The sequence below is a fragment of the Ursus americanus genome, chromosome 15 (assembly GCF_024610735.1).
Source record: "Ursus americanus isolate L20-20 chromosome 15, mUrsAme1.1.p, whole genome shotgun sequence".
NCBI lineage: Eukaryota > Metazoa > Chordata > Mammalia > Carnivora > Ursidae > Ursus > Ursus americanus.
Window position 1 is genome coordinate 41,000,944 of NC_142141.1, and position 26,344 is coordinate 41,027,287.

At 39.7% G+C, this 26,344-nt stretch overlaps 1 protein-coding gene across 7 annotated transcripts in view; it reads left to right on the top strand.

Annotated features, from left to right (window-relative positions):
- Positions 1–26,344, top strand: part of DROSHA (drosha ribonuclease III) — a 117,090-nt gene that overhangs the window by 80,404 nt on the left and 10,342 nt on the right. For all 7 annotated transcript variants that reach the window (XM_045787175.2, XM_087867961.1, XM_087867964.1 and 4 more), the window contains 7 exons: positions 2,469–2,528; positions 4,081–4,180; positions 7,601–7,703; positions 9,869–9,939; positions 15,634–15,678; positions 17,438–17,595; positions 18,633–18,738. In XM_045787175.2, coding sequence (XP_045643131.1) covers positions 2,469–2,528; positions 4,081–4,180; positions 7,601–7,703; positions 9,869–9,939; positions 15,634–15,678; positions 17,438–17,595; positions 18,633–18,738 — 643 coding nt within the window. The remainder of the gene's footprint in view (positions 1–2,468; positions 2,529–4,080; positions 4,181–7,600; positions 7,704–9,868; positions 9,940–15,633; positions 15,679–17,437; positions 17,596–18,632; positions 18,739–26,344) is intronic.

Genomic DNA, 26,344 nt, shown 5'->3' on the forward strand with positions numbered 1-26,344 from the left:
CCAAGAATCATTTAATTTGTAAATTAATTTTTTTTTTAATTTTCCACATATACTGAAACCATATGGTGATTTTAAATATGGAAACTAACCTGGCACACAGGAAGCAGAGAACAATAAAAGATAAATTGAGTGATAAAATTCAATCATGTGGGGATAGGGATGCAGGTGTGGGGGTGTGCCAGCATCGCTGGGGGCTTCAGCAGTGAGGGCAGGTCCCCATCTGACGTGAAGAATGAGCAGGATTTGGGGGAGGTAACATAGAAGGGACAACAGTGGTGTGTCTGGTACAGTGCAGAGGTTGGTCAGCTGAGAGTTGTAAATTGCTATTGAAAGTAGATGAGGGGTACCTGGGTGGCTTAGTCAGTTAAGCGTCTAATGTCGACTCAGGTCATAATCCCGGGGTCCTGGGATCGAGTCTTGCACTGGGCTCTCTGCTCAGTGGGGAGCCTGTTTCTCCCTCTCCCTCTACCTACCACTCCTCCTGCTTATGCTCTCTCTGTCTCTCTGTCAAATAAAACCTTAAAAAAAAAAAAGAAAGTAAATGAAATGGGTGACTACCGTGGAACTAGATAAAGAATGGCCTTGAAAACCAGGCAGGTTTGGACTCGTCAGCTATCTAATTTTTGGAGAAGATGAGAGTCAGTGTCAGAGATATTTAAAGAAGTCCCTGGAGTCAGGCGAGATCCTGCTCAGGCTCAGGCCTGTCCCTTGCCTTCTTTGCTTAGGTCCCAGGGGCTCAGTATGCTCTCCTTTCGCTGTCACTTTTGTCACCATCCTTTCTGGTTTTCTCCTATTATAATCCCCCGTCCCCCAGTGGTTTGTCTGTCCACCGTTGGCCCTGAAATAGGCACTCGGGTTCTTCCCGTATGCAGCTTCGGATGCACGTCACTTTGCAGCCTGCTCTAACCAGAATCAGGTGTGTCTTTTGCGCCTCACAGAGTGGCCCCCGGTAGCCCTGACACCGTCCTCAGCACTGCTGCATCAGTGCTCTCTCTGTGTCTTACTTGAGCCTGTCTCTTTCTTGACACTTGCCTCCTTTTCTGCACCCCCACCCCCATCAGTCCTCTCTCCTTTGCTGGTTTCCCTTCTGCTTGACCTCAAGTGTGACCCTCCCTGGGCTCAGTCCTGGGACCCCTTTTCTCTACCTGCATTCTCTCCGTAGGTAGTAACATCTAGTTCCATCACCTGGAATCCTGTCTAAACATTGACCACTCCTAAAGATTTTTTACCAGCTTTGTTCTTGCCATGAACAGCAGGTTAATATATATACTAGATTTGTCCATTCGGTTGTTTTATGGACGTTTCAAAGTAAACATGCCTAAAATGCAACTCCTGCTTCTCCCCAAACCTGTTCCACTTTTGGTCTTCCCCTCACAGTAAATGGCACCACCTTTCACCCAACTATGGAGGCCAACATTCAGGCATTGACCTTCATTCTTTCTTTTTCCCCTCTTCCACCATCGCCTCCCCAGCCTGAGCCTCCGTCATGTCTCACCAGACAGCCACAGTACCCTCCTCAGTGCTTGTCTTCCCTGCACACATTCTTTGCACAGCAGCCAGGGTGGCCTTTTAAAAACCTAAACCAGATCATGTCACATCTCTGCCCAATCAGAGATAGTGATCTGCTTGAGCACTGAAGGAAGCTGGCTGTGCTGGACTTTCTAAGAGGCAGAGGGAGGTTGTCTATGGACCGCCTTCCTGGTCCTTTCAGCCTTCTGCTTGGACATGAAGAATTTAGCTTCTGATATGTGCCTTCGTCATATAATGAAGGTATAAATAAAGTGTGATAGACGCTGAGGGGGAGGTATTAATTTTGATGAGAGGAATCAGGCAGGTATTCCTAGAGAAGGAACGTTTCTAGACCTTGAAGGATGAGTAGGTTTGTGTGGCTCTGTGCGCAGGGAAGATGGTGGAAAGCTTCAGGCAGATGCCCTTTTCAGAGAGTACCACGCAGTTTGGGGAGAGGAACCCAAAACACAGGTGGGAGAGGATAGCAGTGGATACTGGGACTTGAAAAAGTAGGTTAATGTCTTTTGAAAGACGTTACAAGCTAAGTTAAGTTTAGAGTTTGGGCAACGGGAAGCTGTTCTTGGAACATTGTACCAAATGGATTTTTCAGTGTTCAGTTCTAACTCGTTAGAATATATTCTCCTTTCTCTCATCTACCTGATAGCAGTGTGGAAAGATTCAGTTGTTAGGGTGATACCTCCTTACTTTAAATCTGATTCTCAGGGGAAGGAAGTCCCTAGGTCTGAAGGTCTGAACCACATAGTAGGATAGAATGCCCCCTCCCTCACCCAGTAGGTACCTCATACTCCAGCTAAGATGGCGGTCAGTGCTTTTGATTGTGAGGAATAAGGTGGGATGTTTTGATTACAAAAGTCGCTAATTCTCATGTGTCTTTTCTTTGAGAAGAGATGGAATGTAATTGCTTCCTATTTTAAGTGATCTTTTTAATTCTCCTATAGGATTAATCACAATGAAAGGTTGGAGTTCCTAGGTGATGCTGTTGTTGAATTTCTGACCAGGTAAGGAGGTTTTTTTCTGCTGTCCCCCAATAATTACATTTTATAAGTAACATACTTACTCTATTACCTTCTTTGTAATTAACTAAATAAGGCATTGAAACACCATGTATTTTGTCCCTTCTGTAGAGCTTTAAAGCCACATGTCTGTGGCTCTTGCCCTGATAACTTGTACTCACTGACGCTGTAATGCACAAGATTACAAGATGAAAGGCTAGTGTCTTTGTCCTGTCAAGTTTATGTTCAAGTTGCCACAGCCACAAGAGATCAGCTTGTCTTGGTCTAGATGCTTCAGAGCTTATATTCAATTTGTAGAGAAAGGGATGATATTTTTAAATGTCATTTCATTTTCTAGGATTTGTCTTTGATCCATTTCTCACTCTTTCCAATCTCAAGGGAAGTAAAACTTACAAGTAATTTTAATGACGAGATTTTGGTATGTGTGTGTGTGTGTGCGCATGTGTGTATGCATGCATTTATAGGTGTTTTCTCCCCAGAAGTGTTTTCATGGCCTTAATTTGGTGGTAGAGGTAGGAAAGTGCATTTTGTGTGTTCATACCCACATCATTTCTCTTTTTTTTTTTTTTTAAAGATTTTATTTATTTATTTGACAGAGAGAGACAGCCAGTGAGAGAGGGAACACAAGCAGGGGGAGTGGGAGAGGAAGAAGCAGGCTCCCAGCGGAGGAGCCTGATGTGGGGCTCGATCCCAGAACGCCAGGATCACGCCCTGAGCTGAAGGCAGACGCTTAACGACTGCGCCACCCAGGCGCCCCACATCATTTCTCTTTTAAAGGGAGACAATGCATGCTTCTCTGAGAGCTGTCTTGAGCTATTTGTATTCTCTCTGGGTCATTTCTTTTCCCAAGAAGGACATAATGAGGCAGAGGGGTGGCTCTCCAAGCCTGTCCTCACTGGACACAATAGGACTAAATAAGCTTAGCTGCCCTGATCAACAGTGGATCTTAAAAACTGGTGTGAGATTTAGCAGAGGCTGTTGCTGTCATGGTCCACACTGGCCTTCCATGTGGCCTTCCTCCAAATCCCTGCACTTTCCTCATCAACCTGTTCGGCTTTCCTCAGGGCACAAGCAACCATGTGTGCCACTCTTAGTTCTGTGTCTGTCCCTGTCACACCTGTCAAGGATACGCCACCACGCCTGCCCTGCCCAGGCTTCTCTTCAGAGGCCACTCATAATGCAGCCTGAGCAAGGGTATTTGTTTCCAGGCCCGATTTCTGAGTGTCACATAGGTTTGCTCTCAGCAGTACGTGACCAACCCTTTAGGTCTTTGTCGACAGATTTGTCAGAGCAGTCTTTTAACTGAAGTAAATATGAAAATACGAGTGAATGGTGCTGTTTGGGTTTTAGCACATTCAGATATACTGTGCTTACTAGTTAACTTGCAAAGACTTTTAATCAAACCCTTTATTGTAGTTCAGTTCAGGTGGTATCTATTGTGCAGATACTGTGTGCCAGGCCTATTTTTATGACTTGGAGCTACAGACAGAATGTTGTGGTGCATATTTATTTATATGTCTTTTTTTTTTTTTTCCAGTGTTCATTTGTACTATTTGTTTCCTAGTCTGGAAGAAGGAGGATTAGCAACTTATCGAACTGCCATTGTTCAGAATCAACACCTTGCCATGTTAGCAAAGGTATGTCAAACATCTGACGCATTTGTAGTAAAGTCTGACATTTTCTTCTTCAGTCCATCATAATTTTGCATTTGAATAAGTAACTCTTTAGGGTGTATTAAGAGTTTAATATTTTATAGACCTGGAAGGATCTTTTTTTGTTTGGGTTTTAAAGATTCAACCTTATTAGTTCTCTTACCTTTGTGGGTTCACCAGCAGCTAATGAACTCCATGGTGAAGTAACTTGATAACGGAAGAGGAAAAGTTTGACAGATGTGCGTGAACAGAGTTAAACATTTGGGGAAAAGAACAAGAACAGAGCAAAAGAAATGAAACATTTTGTATTTTCCCTTTGTGTAATATTTCTGTATTACATTTGTCTTTAATTTACATTAATAAGTAGCATTATAGCTTTGAATAGAATGTGCCTGCCCATTCATACCCATGAGGGATACTTTATCGATCTTTGAGAATCCCCAAATATCACAAATCCCAGTAATTAAGATTTAGGGTTTAGGCTGTCCAGCTAGCCACATTGACTTTGTTTTTTGACTAAGAGAACCTTTTCTCAGTTTAGCTTCATGGCAGACATTTTACTTATTTACACAATCTCATTTGATATTCCTATCTCTGTGCAGTGTCTTACTATAGTAAGTTATAGCAAACAGAACACAGGCACTTGGATTGGCCACCAGGATTCCAGTCCACGCCCCTCTTACAGACGGGGGGGCCATAGACAAATTGTTGTCTCTCCTCCAAGTCTCTGCTTTCCCATCTGCAAAATGGAGGTGGCATCAGCACCTGCCACACAGGGTGGTTTTGAGAATCAAATGAGATTATTGTTTGAGTTTTAATAATTCAGTTTATAAAGTGCTTGGCACAATCCCTGTTTGTAGTAATCACATAAACAAGTAAATAAATTAGTAGGAGTTGGTTGTTTTTATTGCTGCTGCCACTGTTGTCATTATAAATTATTACATTTTATAGACCTCTGGGTTTATTGAATAGTAGAGGAAACTGTGGCTCTTAAATCCCCCAGCACCAGTGATTCACTGGAAAAGCTTTTATGAGTTTTCCTTGATTTTCCTTTAAGCATTTTTATGTTTTTTTCTTCATTTTGATATAAATGTTGGAATTTGATAGAAAAGACTAGATTAAATCTTGTTCTCAATTTGATCTTGCTGAGGTATTAAGTATATTCAAAATGGTTAATTTTAGACTCTGGTTTTTATGTTAGGAAGAGTACATTATTTTATTATAGGTAACATCATCATCATCATAGTGATGGCATTTGAGAATGTAAACAATGACATTCGAAAGCTATAGGCAACAGGTATGCTTGGTTTTAGCAGCTTTACCATGAATGAAATTCCACAACTCTACCTAAAACTGCTGTAGTGTTTAGTCGATTTAATTGTCAAAATGTTTCTTGATAGGGCACATTAAGTGTTCATTAGAAATGCATGTGAATAAGTAGTTGTCAACCTACTCCCAATTTTTTTTTTCAGTTTAAAATGTAATGGAATTGTATAATTATTTTTCAAACAGTTGTAGGGAAGATATTTACAAGGTGTGGAAAATTGCCATAACAAGAAAACAGAAACTGCTATGTGACACATTAGGTGATGTACAAAGCCATGAGTTATTTTGTCCAGTTTCTCCCTTCAGCTTTCTGTATGATCTTCCTCCACCCCAAGTACTGACATTCCCATAACATTCAACACCATCTGCTCTCGTAGAAGGCAATGGTGGCCTTGCCCTTGGTCTAGACTGGTGGCTCTTAACCACTTGGGAGGGGGGCACTTGACAGAGGATTGCTGAGAATCTTTGGGAGTCAAATGAAAGCTCCAGGTCAGCTCTCCAGACAAATGAACACGTCAACACAAGGACCAGTTGAACACCACTCTCCTTTTTAAAAGTTCCACTAATGCCTACATGAAAAAGTAAAGTTGTAGAGCAAGGATTATGAAGAGTTGGAAAATTCATAGCATTCCAGAATAGTTGTTTGTAATATAAAATATGGCTTGCAGTCTATTCTCAAACAGGGCTCCAGAGATTAGCAAACAATTGGATTTTCCCACTGAAGTTGTGAAACAGATGAAATTTACATATTCTAGCATAAGCTCTTGCACTTAGGGATCAATTTTTTAAAAGAGGTGTTTTCTGCTGTTGCATTTATGGTTGTCAAAACTCATTTGAATATATTTTGTACTTATGAATTCCTAGCAATACAGAATACTGATAGCATATATGTCTTGTTTTTATTATCTCTGTCTTTTTCCAGTATAAATGGATATGGATATTTTTAACATGCATACTGAGACACACAAAATCTGAGTGTCTTATCTGAGGACTGATGAGACTCATATTGTCCTAGGTTGATCATTGACTTGTGACTTGTTCCATATTCCATAGCATGTTACAGCTTAGTAAGAATTGAATTATAGGGTAATGGAAATAGATTTATTGCATGCTTATGCAATGTTTGTATTTTTCTCCTTTTATGGAAAGAATTATGATTTCCATTTATTCAGTCTCAGGAGTTTTATTTAAAAAAATCATTCATACTCTAGTTCTCAAAGGACTTGATTTGTATAATACAACAGGATAAGAAATAAGTAGGTACTGAACTCAGAGTAAAGAGAAAATATGGTTAAGACAGGAAAATGAAGCCAGAGGTAAAGTTACTATACACAAATATATTCATAAGTCCTACACAATTTCCAGATCTTGGCCACAAATTTGGTTCTAAACTTTTCTGAGGCCAAATAAAAAAAGGAAGCATAATTCATTACAAATAATACTCCCAGAGTCTATAAGATAAACTCCAACTCCATTGCTCAGAAGATCTCACTGAGCCTTCAGAAAGATAAGTATAGAGATCTCATAAAGGGGACACAAGTACAAAGATAAAGGGCCACAAAAATCTTTACCAAATTAAAAAAAAAATTTAGAGATATAAGGCATTTTGAAGTCAGCTAAGGGTCCCCATTTATTCTACTGCATAGAAATATGTTCTGTATAGTACAAACACCAATACCACATAACTCGGGAATCATAGAGGTTAGCTTTGGGTTGTATTTGTGTCTCTCTAGACATGTTGGATGAACCCAAAGGCCCATGGTCTTACAGCATAGTCTTTTTCCAGCTTGGTCTAGTGCTTGGTCTGAACTTGGAATTGGACTCAGATCTGATCATTTCTGAACCATCAGAGTTGAAACATTAGAGTTGATAGAAGCCTACTTGGGGAAAGGTTGAGGTTAGTCAGATCCGAACCTTATGTAAGGACTCCTAATGAATGGCAAGCTAAACTCTCTTAAGATACGGACACAAGGCCAATTAATTCATAACAATTACTCCTTACCCCCACCAGATGTTGAATTGTTACAGTTAAGATTTTGCCAAATTCTTTCTTACCTGTTGTCATTTTGAATTTTGTAGAAACTTGAACTGGATCGATTTATGCTTTATGCTCACGGACCTGACCTTTGTAGAGAATCAGACCTTCGGCATGCAATGGCTAATTGTTTTGAAGCATTAATAGGTAATTTCTCTTTTTATAATCTAGTTTCTTGCATATTTCAAATGTTTGGAGAGCGTATAAAAATCGGTGTGTAGACTAGGGACAAAATTACTTGTTTCCAAAGCATGTGAGGTCCCTAGCATAACACTAACTTCGTTGTATTGTGGTTGGTGTAGCTCTTCCAGAGCGAGCAGTTATGGTTCTTTTCTTGCATTCCTCATGCCTGAATTGGTGTCTGATGTCATGTACGTGCATAGTTAGTATATGCTGAATTGAACTGAAGTGAGTTAGTATGTAGGTGGATTACTTTCCAGATCCAATTCGGGATCACATGCATAAATAAACAGTAAGTAGGTTGCTGGTGAGGCCCTAATACTGTTTTTGGTCACATTTTAAACTGTTTACAAGATTTTCTCATTTAAGCATTTTGAAAACACTGCATCTTTTAAATCCCAGGGCTTGAGTCTGTATGACTATAACTTATTCACTTGAAGCAAGACTGAGGCAGGCACTTTACTTCCTTGCTTTCTTTTTACTGTTACCGGAATATAGTCAGCTGTTGGTACAGGAAAGTTATGAAGAGTTAATTAGCTGGTGATTGCAAGTATGCTTTACAATGAAATGTTACAGCAGATTGACAATTCCTTGATGTTTTTTTTTTTTGAGTAAATGATTGAGTACATTTTATTTTTCAAAGGCCTTTGTACTTCCTTATCAATTTTTCTTCTTCCTTTGAAAATGAATATAAAAGCATCCCATTATAGTTTTGTGCTGATGATGGTAACAAGAGAATGTTTAATAATTATTATCCACAGTCTTTTCACAGCTATGTCTATTTTGCACAAATATGTCTATTTTCAGAGAATTTGTCACATGGAATTACTGTGCTCTGTACACATAATAATTTTGACAGTTAGTGTTATGGTTGGCTCCCGAGCCGGGCAGACGTGATTCAGTTCCTTCTTGCTTTATTTATCAGCTGTCTTCACCAAGTTATTGAATCTCTTTGAGCCTCAGTTTCCCCATCAAAGACATGGAAATAGTGTCACTTATTCACAGAATTGTTATAAGGATCTTAGTATCCAGTCCTGGCAGCATCTAATTCAGAGTTCCATTTCTTCAAATCCTTCCCCAAATCACCTACTATGAACGCAAATCCTATAAATCTTCTGTAATAATCTCTTACTGAGGTGCCTGTGAAGGTAAAGATAAGAATGTGAGAATGCTTTGCACTGCGCCTAGGGCATGAGTGGCCCCCAAACCATGACTACTACTACTATCATCATCAGTATTAGCATTATTATTAGTATAACTATAATTTCTGATAAGTAATAAATGTATTTATTCATCGAAAACCCTGGTGTCTAAGTGTCTTAATATTTTAGATTATAAAAAATGCCTTTCTGGGGGCGCCTGGGTAGCACAGCGGTTAAGCGTCTGCCTTCGGCTCAGGGCGTGATCCTGGCGTTATGGGATCGAGCCCCACATCGGGCTCCTCTGCTATGAGCCTGCTTCTTCCTCTCCCACTCCCCCTGCTTGTGTTTCCTCTCTCGCTGGCTGTCTCTATCTCTGTCGAATAAATAAATAAAAAAAAATCTTTAAAAAAAAAAATGCCTTTCTGAAGACACATAAAAATATGATTTCAAAAATATATGACTACCTTACTCTGGAGTTATTTGATACCCAATTAAAATGTTATTTGATTTGATACCCAATTTAAATGTTAAATAGTTATTTCAAATTAAAGGAAAAGGTTGTCCTGATTTTTATTTGCAGAAGCCTTCATTGATCTGAACTCAGGTTTTATCAGATTTTTTTATGGTCTGAAACATAAACTATAAATAGAAAGCAAAATAAAACCTAACATGCTCATAAAGCCAGGGTTTGTGCATAGTTCCCTTAGTAAGTTCATACCATACCTCTCATGATAGCTCATATTAGGCCTCTTTTTATTTAATATATGGGTTTTAGATTTTAGTAAATTGAATTGCATATTTCAGTCTAACTTATAATACAAATCCTGGCTAAAAGAGGGAAAATGCTAGCTTTAAAACAATTGCTTCTGGTCTTGTCGATTTTTTTCTGTGAGTGGGTTTTGGCTTGTCTTTTTGCTTTTTATAGAGGTATGTAATTTTCTCTGAATATTAATTCAGCCTTCCTTTTGGCATTCCCATCCTTTTATCTAGGAGCTGTTTACTTGGAGGGAAGCCTGGAGGAAGCCAAACAGTTATTTGGACGCTTACTCTTTAATGATCCGGTATTTATTTTGATTCATTTGATTTTTCTCAGTTATGTATTATTACAGAAGATTTTACACCAATTAGTGATTGTGTTTAAAGAGAATGTAGGAGAAACAAAGTCCCTGAATCTGCCGTAGATGGTAGACTTCAAGTACATCAGAATAGCTTACTTGGCTCTGTTGCAAATGGGAAAGTGTTGTGGACACTTACACAAGGGGCTTGTCTTCTACCTGAAACCCTGTCTCTCCTTGTGGCCACTTACAAATTCCGTAAGAATACTTTGCTTTATTTTGAAGTATCTTGAAGTTAATTAACGATTTTCTGTTTTATAATCGTTGGGTACCTACCCCATGCAGGCTTACTTGAAGCTATCGCCTTTTGGCTTTTCTGTTTATGATTTGTCTTTATGTAAATTATGTAGACTAGATAAATGTATATTTATTTTAGAAAGTCCGTTCATAGGGAGTTTCTGATAGGGCTATGAATAAAGAGTATGGAAGTACTTTTTTTTTTTCTTAAGCAAATTATAGTTTAAGAACAAATGATATATTCTAAAATAGTTTCTGTTGTTACTAAAGTATTAAGCTATTAATATTGCTAGAGCTACCTTTTTAATCCTGCATGTAATAGAGCATACTAGATGCTTTTTGTACCCAAACAAGTCAATTTAACATTTAAAGGGAGAGGCAACTCTGTATTCCAAATTGAAATGTCATTATAATTGAATGACATAGCCCTCGTGGAGCGATAAAAAACATAGGAAGCCAGTGTTTTAAGCCTTTCTGAAACCTTCAGCTTAAGTGGCTGTCAGATGTTATTACTGTATTACTTAGGATAGTTTAAAAAAAAGAATCAGTAGTTTTGAAAAATGTGACCTGGATGATGTTCATATCTGAGGATTTGATTTTTTATATTTGTTTTTATAGAGATCTGTGATGATTTTATGTGTGCGAATTCTCTCCTGATGGGAAAGTTATCTACAGATGTTCCATGTCCCCCATTTTGTCCTACACATATAAATGAGTGTGCATCTTGATTTATATCTGTAGCAGATGGCATGTATTTTAAGTCTTCTTCTCAAATCTTAAAATATTTTTGTTCTGGCCTTTATCTTTTGTTGGCAATTTCAGCAACCTCTTTACTTTTTTCCTCCCTCCAGTCTTGCCTTAAACTGGTCCCCCTACCTTCCCAACCCCCCTCCCCCTTCTCCCATCTTACCTGCATCCCCCCCATCCATTCTGTGTTCTTCTTTTCCTAAATCATATGCAGTTATACACTGTGTGTTCTTAATTGCACCAGTTTTTGTTTATATTCTTTTCTCTCTTTAAACTGCTTTTCTCCCACTTGTCTACTTAGCAAGCTTATCTTATATTTCCAGTAGCGAGTGCAATGCTGGCAAGTGCAGTGTTTAATAAATATTTGTTAAAGGAATGAAATGAATAAGTGACTAAATGAAAAAGCAGAGTCTGAACATGATCTTACAAATGGGACGGCTGAGATTCAGAATTCGTTTTAGTGTGTCTTTTATGAAACTGAACAGTGCTTAGTAATATATGGTCTTTCCATTTCAGCGTTTTCAAGTGCACACACTAGGACATTCTCACACATTTGACATCTCCATATTGGTTTGCATCTATTAGGTGTGGCACGTCAGAGACACTGGTGAACCGTTGAACTTTTTTTTGAGTAATGGCAGTGTGAAAGTCTGATCAGCCACAGGCAGCCAGACGCAAACCTGTAGGCCCACAAAGTCAGATTGGTTGAACCCATATAGTGAGGGAGGCTTGAGTCTTTTCTGAGGCCAGGGCTGGTGCTGGCTTGTTCTAAGGAGGGGCCAGGGAAGCAGGGATCAGTTCTTGATTGCTTTCTTTTTCTGAGGCTGGATTAGAAGAAGGCAGGGATTAATTTGGGATTGGGTGCTGTCAGGAACCAAGGGCAGGTTAGCAAAAGTGTCCCCAGTAATCTTTAGAGGATAAGACATAGCAAAGCGGGTCAGAGGGCGACATTGGCCAGGAGAGCAGTAGTCCCTCAAAGAGATGATCTGTTCTGACATTTTACAGCTGCTGTAAGACCTTGAGGGAAACTGTTTCCTGCTAACTTTGCAGCAGGCTTTATCTGTGTCATCCCCCCAGCCTGGTTCACAGCAGGGCTGTTTTTGGCTTCTCAGCCTGGTCTGCTGTTCTATTCACTCTTTCAGCCCAGACTGTTTTTCCTGGTTCCAGGTTTTCATCTTTGTGTAACCCTTCATGGTTTCCCAGTACCTTCAGATCCATTGTTGCAATTTGATCATCCCAATAGGCCTCTTAGAAAGATAGGGAGATATTACTGTGTAATCTTTCATATTTTCCCACTCCCTCCCCACCCCCTTTTGGTCTTTACATATCTGTCCCAGTATCTCCAACCCTGGCCTTTCTCTGGAGCTCCAGATATTGGAATAAGTGTCTTTTCAAATGGCTCCTGGGCAGCTTCACACGAGTGTTCCCCAGACACCTCATTTCAACATTTTTAGCATTTCAACTCATCACCTAACACCAAAATATATTTCACCTCCCTTGCTTTTATCATCTAAACCCAAACCTTAGGAACGTCTTTTGTCCTGAAGCTTTTTTCTTCCCATCTCCATTCAGTTGCAAACTCCTATCACTTCTGTCCTTAGTATCTCTTGAATTGGTCACTTTTGGCCATCCTGTTGCTTTAGTGTTTGCCCTCCTCATCTCTCATATGAAATACTGAACTGGTTGTGATTCCCCAAGACTGCAGTCTCTCATTCATAACTACATTTAGTGTTGTCTTGTTTTTAATGCATGGATTTGATTATGGTCTTTGATTTCTTTACTGTCTGCCAAAGTCTGTGTTATACAACAGAGCATTTAATAGTTTTCATAATCTGACTCCCATCTATTTTTTGTCTCCCATCTTCTCACTCTCCATTTGTGCCATTCTAGGAATTCCCTTTTTTAATTAAATTTTTTTTAAGACTTGATTTTTTTAGAGCAGTTTTAGGTTAACAGCCAGATTCAGAGTAAAAATTTCCCATATACCCCCTGCCCCCACACGTTCATAGCCTCTCCCATTTTATCAACATCACCCATCAGAATGGTACATTTATTACAATTGATGAACCTAAATCATCACTCAAAGTCCATAGTTTACCCTGTACATTCTGTGGGTTTGGACAAATGTATGATGCCGTGTATCTGTTATAATATCATATAGAGATTTCACTGCCCTGAAATCCTCTGTGTTCTGCCTATTAGGAGTTAACTTTTTGTGCCTATGTTCTTTGAGACATACTATTTGTGCATTTATGGTGTTCTGGTTTTGATTCCCTCCCCCTGCTGATTTGCCAAATTCCTCATGTTCTTCAGGGTACATCTGAAGAGTTACCTTTTTTTAAAGCTTTATCTAACATGCCCCAAGCAGAATTTTCCTTGCATTTAGTATATATTGCTATTATAGAACCTCTCCCAGTTCATTAAATTGTACTTACCTTCATTTTTCTCCACTATGCTCCTTTGAGGACAGGAATGGTATCTCATTTGTCTTAGTAAGCTGATGCATAGTATGTATTCAATAAAAATAAGGATGAGGAGAAAAGAAGAACCCTCGTGCACTGTTGGTAGGAATGCAAACTGGCACAGCTACTGTGAAAAACAATATAGAGGGTCCTCAGAAAGTCAAAAATAGATCTACCCTATGATCCAGTAATCACACTACTGGGTATTTACCCCCAAAATACAAAAACACTAATTCTAAAGGACACATCCTAAAAGACACATCCCTAGGTTTATTGCAGCATTCTTTACAATAGCCAAACCATGGAAGCAGCCCACGTGTCCATCAACAGATGAATGGATGAAGAATACACACACACACACACACACACACACACACACACACACACACACACACAGAGGAATATTATTTAGCCATTAAAAAAATGAAATCTTGCCGTTTACAACAACATAGATGGAACCAGAGAGATAAGGCTAAGCAAAATAGGTCAGTCTGAGAAAAATAAATACCATATAATCTCTCACTCATGTGTGGAATTTAAGAAACAAAACAAATGAGCAAAGGAAAATAAAAAGAAAGACAAACTAAGAAATAGACTCTTAACTATAGAGGACAAACTGAGTTACCAGAGGGGAGGTGGGTGGAGGGATGGGTCAAATAGGTGATAGGGATTAAAGAGTACACTTATCATGATGAAAGAAATAAAATAAGGAAAAAAAAAGTTGCATTAATAAATGTCCCAATAGTCAATGAACATTTTCCAGAACACACTGAAGGTAGAGGTTTTGCCTTGAGCTAATAAATGCTAGAGCTGGGATTCCAATCTGGATTTTTTACAGGATATTTCCTCTGGCACCAAGGTGTGGCAGAACCTGAACTCTGAGTGGAGTAGATGAAAGGAAATGGAGGCGTTGAAATAATCAAGTTGTGAGGGGTTAAGCCGTTACACACATAAGACGACATCTAAGGAGAAATCATAGTGTTACTGAGTGAAAAACGTTGAAGGGAGAAAGAGGAATCAAGTTGCTGAGAATTTTGGATTTTGGAGATCGGAGTTGGTTGGAAGAGATGTTTATTGTACCTGTTGATATGATCAACATTAGTAGTAGCATCTTCTGTGTGCCAGCACTGGGTTCACTGCTTTGAGGAGGAAAAAAGCACAAGAGAACATGAGAAAGTTGCGAGAAGGGAGTGACACCCAGCGTAATTCACGCTACGGAGAATTCAAGGGAAAGGTTACTGAATTGGTTAAGAGAAGCTCTCGAAAGTGCCTTAAAAGAACAGTTTGATATTTAAGCTTTTTTTTTTTTTAATATTGGCCAAAAAACCCCAAAACCCTCTAAAAGTGCGATGCAAGTTGTCCAAAAATATTGGGTATTTTATTTCATTTTGTCATCATGTGTTTCACAGTGATGATAAATATTCCTATACTTCTTCCCCCCCAAGTTTTTTAAAAATATTTTTTCCCTCTTTTAAAAAATCTTTTTTACTTGTTTGAAAAACCTAACATCGAGGCCAGAAAGTAGATTCAGTCAGAGGCTCCCTAGAGTCTAAAACTGAAGAAAAAACACTTTAATCCTGAGGAAGTTCTAATTATAACTGCCTCTGGATTTAGCTCAGTGGATAAAATAAGGTACTGGGTTTCTCCATAAAATTCGCTCATTTCCATATTTCAAGGAAACATTTGTAGTGACCTGCAGTAAAAGTGTGGTTTTATAGATCTGAGAGTTTAGGAACTAGATTTGGATGTTTTCCACCCCATCTTAAAGCAGCTCAAATGCTAATGAATGAGTGCCTAAAATAAAAGACATCTGAGATGAGTTTTAATTACAAAAGGCAGAGCTGATGCACATTTCTGGGGAATGGTAAACTAAAAAATATGATTAAAACAGCAACTTAATCCCATGTATTAGGTTAAGCAAATGTGTAACTGAGTTTTAAAAGGTATCTTTGACTTCTGGGGGTGGAGGTGGCTCTTTTCCTCCCCAGCTTAATAAGCTAATTAGAGTCACTACAGGCAGTTTGAGTGGTGAATACACTCTAAAAAAAATTAGTTTGCTAGCACTATTGAATTTGCAATAAGTGGAGTCAGCATCTGAAATAGTTCACTATTTCAAATAATGGCATTTTATTTAGTGCTCCAGAGTGTGTTAAATGGCTCCCTGGAGCATTAAAGGCATCACTCTATTTTCCAGGACCTGCGCGAAGTCTGGCTCAATTATCCTCTCCACCCACTCCAAGTAAGTGTGACCTTCCTGTCTGCAGTGAGCTTTATAGCTCCAGGTAGTCATGTTACTTTAGTTTGCCTGTTGTTCCCTCCTGCTTTTATCAACCTTTGATTCCCTTCAGTGACATTATGACTTTAAGCTGGGGTGTCAGGCAGAACTGGAAAACTTCGGAATAAATAGTAAAATGAACCCATGTGTTGCATTTATGCTCTGGGGTGGAGTGGGGGAAGCACTGGGGGTCATCTTCCCTCACAAGGCAGGAAGAACTACTTATGTGGTTGTAGTGTGGTGCCCTCTCTCCCCCAAAAATGTGATATTCAAAGCTTAATATGTCAATTCGAGTGTATCTCCCTGGCTGCTATTATAGAGAAAATAATGTGGAAGCAAGTGTGTGCTTAGTCAAAAGAACAAATACTAAATTAACGTTGCTAAGTTGTAACCTAATTTAGATCTTGGACATTGAAGGGGTGCCTGGGTGGCTCAGTCGTTAAGCATCTGCCTTCAGCTCAGGGCGTGATCCTGGTGTTCTGGGATCGAGCCCCACATCAGGCTCCTCTGCTGGGAGCCTGCTTCTTCCTCTCCCACTCCCCCTGCTTGTGTTCCCTCTCTCGCTGGCTGTCTCTCTCTGTCAAATAAATAAATAAAATCTTTAAAAAAAAAAAAAGATCTTGGAAATGGAAGGTTTTCAGTTTCAACTCAGATTGCTTAAAACATACTGTAAATTAAAATTTTAGTACCATGTGATGACTTTTTACTCAAGATTTTGCTATTTAAAAGATCTATATGTGGTGACACCCTTTTCCCCAGTTGGTTTAAAAATTCTTTGTATTCTTTCCTTTTATTTCTATTTTACTTGGAGACATATATATGTATACATATGTATACATATATATATATTCTCATATACATATTTTATATGTGCATGTATGTGTATGTACATTATACATATATAAGAATCACTAGTGGCTAAACTCTTAATGAGAGGCTTTACAGTAATAAATGGCATTAATTCAAAGAACTTTAGAAACATTAGTATTAAATTGTCCAAAGTTGTTGAAAATGTTCACTTTATTCTTTTCATATTTGCTGTATGCTCTCACTTTTGCATTGAGTTGTTCAAGGCTTATTGTTATATGGAGCACCTGCTTAGTGGTACAGAAATCTCCAGTGTAAGCTGAATCCAACTATAATCATGTTCATTTGCCAAAATAGGCTGGTCCCTAGAAGACACACAGAGGTCATATTCCTCTAATTCAGTGGTTCTCAGAGGGCAGTCTCCATACCAGCAGCATCTGCCTCTCCTGGGAACTTGCCTGACAAGCAGATTCTCAGTCCTCACTCCAGACATACTGAATCAGAAATGCTGGGGGTAGGGCCCGGCCATTTTGATGTAGTAGGCCCTACCAGGGTTCTGATGAACGCGAAAGTTTAGAACCACTGCATTACTAGATGCACACATTCTACACCAGCAGTTCTTCACTTTGCCTCTTCCTTGGAGAGTTAGTATAATACGTGGGATTTTGAACTATCTGTGTACAGTACTTGGCCTTGAAATTTGATAGAAGATTGGAAAATATTATTTGAGCCTTCTTTAAATATTAGGTTTGTTTGCCATTCTAAGGGATGAGAAAGAAGCTTCCGTGTTTTATTGGCATTTCAGAAATTTCTGCCCATGGGAGAAGGAATTTTACAAAACACTATCCTAGAATTGATAATTACTCTTGTAACCAAAAACTGCACATGATTTTTATATATTTTTCTTTTCCTGCAGTTACAAGAGCCGAATACTGATCGACAACTTATTGAGACTTCTCCAGTTCTGCAGAAACTTACTGAGTTTGAAGAAGCAATTGGAGTCATTTTTACTCATGTTCGACTTCTGGCAAGAGCATTCACATTGAGAACTGTGGGATTTAACCATCTGACCCTGTAAGTGAGATTTAACTGTGTAATCCCAGTGTGACCATTTAGACAGGCATTCCCAAACCTTTACTGCTTGCCTTTCAAAGGAATTGGGATTTCAAGCATATTTCTAGGAAAGTCACATCATGAGATGGGGGAGTAGCCAGACGCTGGTATGGATCAGGGGATAGGTTCCAATCCAGTATTTTTGGTTTCATTGTCATGCATCTTATTTCTTCATAAAGTGTAAGAGAAGCGTGAAGGAAGTAAAAATTTTATCTGTAAAGGGACAGATATTAAGTATTTTAGGCTTTACAGGCCATGTGGTCTCTGTTGCAGTGATTCGACTCTGCTCTAGTAAGATAAAAGCAGCCACAGAGAAAATGTAAATGAATGGGCATGGCTCTGTCCCAATTAAACTTGCAAAAACAGACCGTGGGCTGAAATTGGCCCTCTGTCCTAGCTCTAGATGAATGATTTGGAGATGAGCTAATATAATAATTAGGAAAATAACCAAAATGTTATTTCTTTGCCTGTTGTTTTTTATTTAGTTCTTGGCTTCTCTCCCCCAAATCAAATATTCACAGCTCTCTTTAAAGTGTAGAGATTTAGGATTCTTGTCATAGATTTTTTTTTTTTTTTAGTGTCCTTTAACTGGATTCCAGATCTGAATGATAAGAGTGTATATATCAGTAAAGAAGTAAAGATTTAACAAAGAAAATTCTTGGACTGTTTTGCTTTGTTTTATCTATGCAAGATTGTTTTCTATATATTATTTTTCAACCGATACTGCTTAACTTCTGACCAAGCACTATTTACCAGTCTTCATTTACCAGTTTCTTCATCCTTAGATAGTAGTCCCTGTACTCTTCTTTGAAACTCAATCTATGTTGACTCAAGTCTCTTCTCAATTGAGGGGCCTTAGGGACTTGTATCTAGTTTTGTGCTTTAAAGCAAGGTGAACACATTGCCTTTTAAAACTGTGCCTTTTTAAAAATTCTGTTTCTTTTTTTTTAATATACAAATGCTTATTGATCTCTTTGCATTGATGTTGTTTTTTCCAGAGGCCACAATCAGAGGATGGAATTCCTAGGTGACTCCATAATGCAACTGGTAGCCACCGAGTACTTATTTATTCATTTCCCAGATCATCATGAAGGACACTTAACTGTGAGTTTGTGTTAAATCATTCCCTTCAGTCAGATTACTGTATAATAGAGTGAAGATTAGAGGAGTCAGATATATATTTATGTAATTGATTACTTAGTTCTTGACTTTAGCATATCATATGGTTTTGTTCATTTCATTATGCAAATTGTATACAAAGCAGTATATGAGAAGAACTTGTTTAATACTCCTTCATATAATGATTACCTACTCTGTGCAAGACATTGAATTGAGCTAGGCTTCATGGGAAGAGCAAATATTAGTTGACACCTATCCATAAGGAATTTAAAAACTATTAGCAAAAATGAAAAGTGTAAGTAAATAGCTACAAATTCTCTGTGTGTGTGTGTGTGTGTGTGTGTGTATACAGTATGTATGTGTGTGTGTGTTATGTGTGCATGCGTACAATACACGTGCACTGTGAGAAGTATAAGTAGGTCATTGTAACTACAGAAGAGAAGAACCACGTGAAATAGTATGAAGAGGCATAGGTAAACTGATGCACTTGTGCTGTTTAGGAAAAGATAAGATTTCTTTTAGCTGTGGATTTCCATGAAGGCTTCATGGATATGATGATGTTTGAGCCTTTAAAGATGAGTAGGATTTGGCCACTAGGAGTTAATGGGAAGAAATTTCTATGCAAAGACTTGCCACACATTGGGCCTACTGAAACAAAGGCATAATATGAAAAACCAGAAGATAGAGAGACAGTAGGGAATCAGTTTGGCTGGATCCAGGGCAGAGTTGAAAGGGACTCAGAAAGACAAGGTTTGACTTATGAACAAAGTGAAACAGTCCCCATTTCTCTCACTTTTGTTTCATTTTTATAAAATTGTATTGAGCTTTTCTATTTGTTGCATACTGTTTGTACTCGGAAACTGATCAATAATACAGCCAGAATGGTGAACAAAGCATATCTAGCCAGTTGTGATGATCTCTCAAGGCGCAAGAATAACCTTGGAGAAGACCCTCTAGAGTTGGGCATTGAGAAAGCAAATACTTTCCTGGGCCAAGAAAAATAGTAGTGTGCTCTAAGATACTTTGTTCGTGTAGCCTTCCTTTTTTATTATACTTGAAGCAAATAATAAGTCTTTCACACTTTGCATCTCTATGATTTTTATGCATGTTTTGCTTTGAGTAGAATTGGATCTTATCTCTGCAACTGTGAACCCTGGAAATAGTTTATGTGAGACACAAATACTGGAATTAAGGAGAATATGGTGATTTGACTATGTTTAGATGTAATTTTTTATGTTTAGATGTATGTTTAGATGTAAGATTTCTAAGCCTAACAAAATATGATTCTTTTATTCACTCACTCAATGAGTATTGTGTTCTTACCATGCCCCTTACTGTTCTATGGGAAATCAGTAATACTGTTCTTTTAAATTTAATTTAAAATTAACAGTTTGATGACCATTTAACTACTTTTGGATGGACAGGGAAGTATTTCCTCTTGAATTAATATTAAATTCTTAAGAACATAGGAGTATTTACCAAAAATAAACTAGTGACTAGTATCTTGCTGTGCTTTAGGGAATTAGTAAATGCTTGTTTAGTATCTTCCATTATGAAATAGACTTTATCGCTGTCAGAGTATCCGGTTGGTCTGAGAAATGGCCAAACCAAGCCAAGTGGCTTAAAATAGTAATTCACGTTTTGGCCATATAGAGGCCACTGTTGAAAATGTGTGACTAAATACACACATTAACCCCTGTATTCCTGCGAAACTAATTGTGAACTCTAGGATTTTGTGGAGGTGGGATGTTATAGATCAACAAGTTTACTGCTTCCCATCTTGGTCTTGATAAAGGGAGAACCAGGACTATGCTAAAGACTCTAGTTTCGTGTTCTTTCCAAAACTGCTTCAGTGCTATAACTATAGTTTTATCCAAAATGTGTTTATCAGCCTTGCCGTCTTAAAATCAGAGAATTTTTGAATAGCTTATTAGAAAGATGGTAAATGACAAAATTATGATATGACGGTTTTATTAACTGTATTCACAGAAAGCTTAGGTAGAAATCAATAGGGCTGACAGATCTGCTGGTAAAACAAAGATGATCTGTCATCTGTTAAGTACGTATTTTAAGAGATATTAACTCTCGTCAGCGCTGGCATGGTTGCTCCCTTCCTCCTTCTTGAAACATTGTCCTTCATTGCCTTCTGTCAGCTTCTGTCACCTCTGTCATCTTCTGTCATGCTGCACTCCTGGTTTTCCTCTCACCTCTTCAGCCACTCTTTCTCAGCTTCCTTTGCAGGCTCATCATATTCTGTACAGCTGATGGATGTTCCAGCGTCTGAAAGGCTCCCTCCTAGGCCCTTGTCTCTTGTCACGAGAGCCCCTCCGAGGCAGTCTTTTCCATGTACACACTGTCAGTTTCACTCTAGAGACAACGACTTCCAAACGGATTTCTTCAGTCCCATTTCTTCCTGAGCTCCAGTAGGTAGCTGCCCCCTCAGCGTCTCCACATGTCTAAGACCGAACCTATAGTCTTCTGCCCCGGGTTTTTTTCCAGTGTTCCCTGAGTAATTGAGCGGCAGCGGCAGCCATCCCGTGTTGCAAGTCCGAAACCCAGGAGTCATCTTTGATTCCTCCCTCCATTGCCCTAGATTCTAGATGATTCACAAGTCCTGACATTGTTACTTCTTGAGTAAACACTTCATCTTCATCACCTCAATCCTCTCAACCAGCTTGGGTCACCTGGACTGCCGTAGTAGCTTCTATGTCGCTGGCAAAACGTTACAGGAATATGCTTGACAAAGAAACCCCGTTAGAAGGGGTGGCATTTATTAAATTTACAAGATAATGATCTTAAGGTTGTGTTTGTACCAAGCACTAGGCAATGCAGCGTTTTCTTGTTTCCCTGAGATGTATGCTACTGTTTGCAAAGCTGACCTTTGCAGTTTTGCACTCTCCCACCATGGACATTGTCTCAGGCAGAAACCCTCCAGTTGGCCCAGGAAATATGCTGAATGAATGATCATCCTATCCTGTCCAGTGCTGTTTGTTTATTCTTTGGGTAGTGATTAAAGAACAAGCAAGGCCCTGCCTGGTCTGGCCTGCCCACCTGCCCGCCTCACACCATATACTCTTCTTTCCACTGCGCACCTCTGTTTCCTGTTCCTCCTCCAAGCCCCCTCGAGCCATCAGGCTTTGCACGTGCTGTTCTTGTTCCTGGAGAACATTCTGCTTCCAGCCCTTACTCTCATTTGCCTGGTCTCTCCTACTCTTCCATCAGACGTCAGTTCTGGCTTGACTTCTGGATGCAAGGAGAGCCTTTCCAGATGGCCTCCCCCCAGTCAAAATTCCACGTCCTTTTTTTTCCCTGGCACTCACTTATTTCAGTTTGCCTGTCCCACTAACCTAGAAGTTCTGTGAGAGCGTGCTTTTATTTATCATTCTGTGCCCAGCCATATGGAGGCTTGGAATACATATTTGATAAATAAATAAAAGAAAGAGTTTTGCAGGCAGCTAAGTTGTATAGAAAGGGAGTAGAAGTGGCATTGGAGGGAAGTGGCATGTTGTTTTATGTATAAAGAAGGAGGCTGAAAACTTATTTATGAATGTCTAAAGATTAAAATTAATTGAAAATTTGTGGAGGATTACTTACTACAGTTGCATTTGTAGGAGGGGAATGGCAAATTATTCATTATTGTGATTGAAGAACACACAACTACATGAATTCACACTGGGAGGCATTAGTTAGCTTTGAGCCACTCCTTTGTGCACTTGTTTTACAGAGAATAGGACAGTTGAACAAATGAAATCATGGATTTGAAATTTCGAATGCTGATGGGGAAAAACATAGTGTGTTGTATGAGTTGGATATTCAGAAAGGCCTGCTTGGGAAGGAATATCAGGCATAGATAATTGTTCTAGGATGACTGAGGTTGATTTCATAGACCGAAGTATTTGATTTTTAGGGTAGAACCTACCCAGTAGGGATTAGGTCAGTAGTGAGAGGATCCACTAGATCAGACCAGGATGCCTGTCTTGTCACTTTAAACACCTGCATATCATTCTTCCCTATATATCATTCCTCCTTTTTAGCCTTTACCGAGCTAAAAATAGTTGCTAATCCCACGCCCCTACTATGCATAATGCGCCGTGCCCACCTGTGTGTGCATCATTGAGATGAACTTGCAGAGATTTTTGTTTGTTTATAGAGGAATGATTTGGAATAATGAGCAAGCAGGGATTACAGATAAAAAGTTTGAGAACCAGTGATCTAATCCCTCCCTGCTGCCTCCAGATAGCACTAAACATAAATCATTTAGACAAACGCATATCTCATCTACAACATCTCTCTGAGAGGATAGATTCCATAGCCTCCTGTTTGAGAATTTCTCTGTCACTGATATAATTTGGCTCTTTGTATCCAGACCTGCATCCCGCCCAGCAGCATTTGTGTACCTTTTCTTTAGTTATCATAGGAAATGGAGACCATCTGGCTACCACTCTTGGTATAACAGACCTGTGTGGCACATCACTGTCACTTCTAATACGATATTCTGCTTTCACCCCATGCTCTTGTATTAAAGCCCTTAAAATAATAAATCACAGTCTACTTACTTTACACTAGGTGGCCCTCTTTGGTTGCTCATGTCCCGCAGCTGTGGCTTCTTCTTTAGAATCAAGAGTGAATAGAGAAGTTGAAGGAAGAATGCCAATATGTTTCTTTGTTTGTTTTAAACCAATAAACCTGTTTCCTATTAAAATTTAAGTTTAGTCATGAGAGACTGCTGTGCCAAGATAATAGAAAACACCCTGGGTTCTTAAAGTCAGAATTAGAGATGTGTGACACTTATATTGGTCCTGTCGTTGCATCAGGGACTCGGCCGTCTTTTTCTCAGCTTCACAGAGAGCCCTGACTACAGCTTTCTGCATTTTTTCTGGTGATTTCAAGTATAATTTTGTCTTTGGGGGGATGGGGAGGGTTAAAAGAAAAAGTTGTGAAGGGCAGCCTTGGTAAGGTGGAAGGCTTTGAAGACAGTATATAGACTAGTATTTAGAACATCTGTATTGAAGAAAAATCCAGAGGAATTCCTAGAACTTTCTATAACCCTGTTCTTGTAACCAGAGAGTGAGCTCATCTTGCCTAATAATGACGGTGCCACTGTGGGTAACAACAGCAGCTAACATTTCATGTGTGATGGTGATGTGCCAGGCATTGCAGTGTAGTACATGACAACCCCGTGAAGTAGGTACCACTTGCTCCATTTTATAGATGAGGAAACTGAACCTCAGAGAGATTTAGTAACTTACCCAGGGTCACTTAGCCAGGAAATGGAAGGGCCACAGAGTGAACCCAGGAAGCTTGGTGCCAAATTTCTTGCCTTTCACTACCACATCTAACACAAAGCATTGTTGCAAAACCATCTCAAGCTCAATTGGGTACTTAATATTCATTTTCTAGAATTCTACTTAAAAATAAAAAGCAGATATTTCCTCTTTGTAAAATAATAATCAATAGCATCAATGTCCGCAGGCTTTCCAACCGCACAGATCTTGCCCCAATTAAATCCGTTCATCAAAATGATCTTTCTAAAATCAAAAAACTACATTGCCACTGCTCCCATTTGACACTTTCTGGGATTCCTTCTCCCCTACAGGAAAGTACAAGTACAGACTTATTTACATGACCTACAAGACTCTGCCCAGAGGCCAGCCAGCCTTACCTGCATCAGCACCCCCAGACCCTGCTCTGACCTGTCCTCCAGTCCCACCTAGTGATCACCTTGCTGTGTCATGGCCCCTTGTTTTGCCAAAGCTGTTCCCTCTTCCTGGAAAACCGTTTCCCACCATCTTAGTCTGTTCAGGCTGCTAGAACAAAATACCACAGACTAGGTGGCTTAGGAATGGTAGAAATATACTGCTGACAGTGCTGGAGGCCAGAAGTCGCAGGATCAGAGTGCCAGTCTAGTTGGGTTCTGGTGGGAGCCCTCTTCCAGGTCACTGAGTTTTCATTGTACTCCCACACGGTGGAAGGAGCTAGAGATCTCTCTGAGGCGTCTTTTATAAGGGCATTGATCCTATTCATGAGGGCTCTACCCTCATGACCTAATCACCCCAAAGGCCCCACCTCCCAATGCCATCATCTTTAGGGGTTAGGATTTCAACATAGGAATTTAGGGGAGGGGGACACAAACATTTAGACTTTAGCACCCACCCTTCTGGCAGACTCATTTTTTTTTCCAGTTCTGTGTTCATCAGAAGCCACCACATGAATTGTTTTAAATGCATATGTCCAAGTTGTATCCCCAGGAATACTAATGCCTTGGTTCTTGGAAGAGGCCTGAGCACCGGTATCTCAGAAGCACCTTATGATTCTGATGTACCCGCCAGGTCAGTAAGCCTCGGAAATGTTTTTCCTCAGGGGTCAGGGCATCCAGGAGGCCTCTGGGGAAGGCTGGGGTAGAAAGGGGCGCCTGCGTGCACCGTGTCCTCCGTGCCGTCACAGCAGCTACCACAGTGTGTTGCAGTGGCCGCTTTGTGTGGCTTCCCTTGGAGATGAGCAGCCATGGGGCGTCGATCATCTTGGGGTCTATCTGCTGTCAGCACAGTGCTTGGCACAAAATTGGGCTCCACAGCTGCTACAGTGAACTGCCATAACTCCAAGTGGTTTTCTGCCTTGTGACCCCCTCTTGATCCTATTTGTTGGCAAACAGTGTGATGCCTTCTGCAGTAGAATTCAGCAAAGGCCGCGGGTGAAAGCTGTCATTTAAAGAACTGCCATTTGGACTCTCTTTTTAGGTAAAGAGCAAGGTCTCAATTCTTTTTAATTCATGTTTCAATTTAAATGAACTCTACAAATATGGATGATTCATAGGTTCCTTCTTCCCCACTGAGTTTCAGCTCACGCTCTGAGTTTTGGCAAGAACTTCAATATCACTTTCTCCTGGCCACCCTGCGGCTTCAAGACCTGTCAGGGTGTATCTTAAATAAAACTGGAAGAATTTGTTTCCATCCTCACTGCTTTCCTCCTCCTCTGTCAGACACCATTACTGTGTAATACTAATGAAGAAGCCCTGATGCTGGAAGACAGCCGCGAGGGCCTGGTAACCTGTGATGTATGGTGTGTTGTGTGTGCTCATGTGTTGTATGTACCTCCAGCTTGTTGAATTTGAGGCATGAAATCCCCATATAGGCAGCCTGAATTAGAGTTCTGTCTTCTCACCAAAGCATATACTGAGAGAGAACCCAACTTGCTCAGTGTAACCATATTCTCAAAATAGCCCTCCTATTCCACCCCCCAGCCTCTACTTTGAGAACTGCCTCCCCCTCCCCCCGTCCCCCCATTGGGAATCCAGATGAATAAAGGTGTCTCCCTTCCAGCTCAGTTATTCTGTAATTACAAGATATGAGGCTGATGGGCTCCTATTGGTTGGGTCTTCTGTAAACATTATATGGTAGGCCTTTTTAATTTTGAGCTGCTCTGTGGATAATCATTTTAATGAAACATTTACTATATTGAGAAGAAAGAGTTGGGGAAAATAGGAGGAGGAAGGGAGCAGAGACAAGCAAAGAATAATAGTCTTAACAGCAAGCATGGCTTATGAAGATCAAGTTGTATTTCTGCTTCATGTATCACTGTCAGACAAATTAAG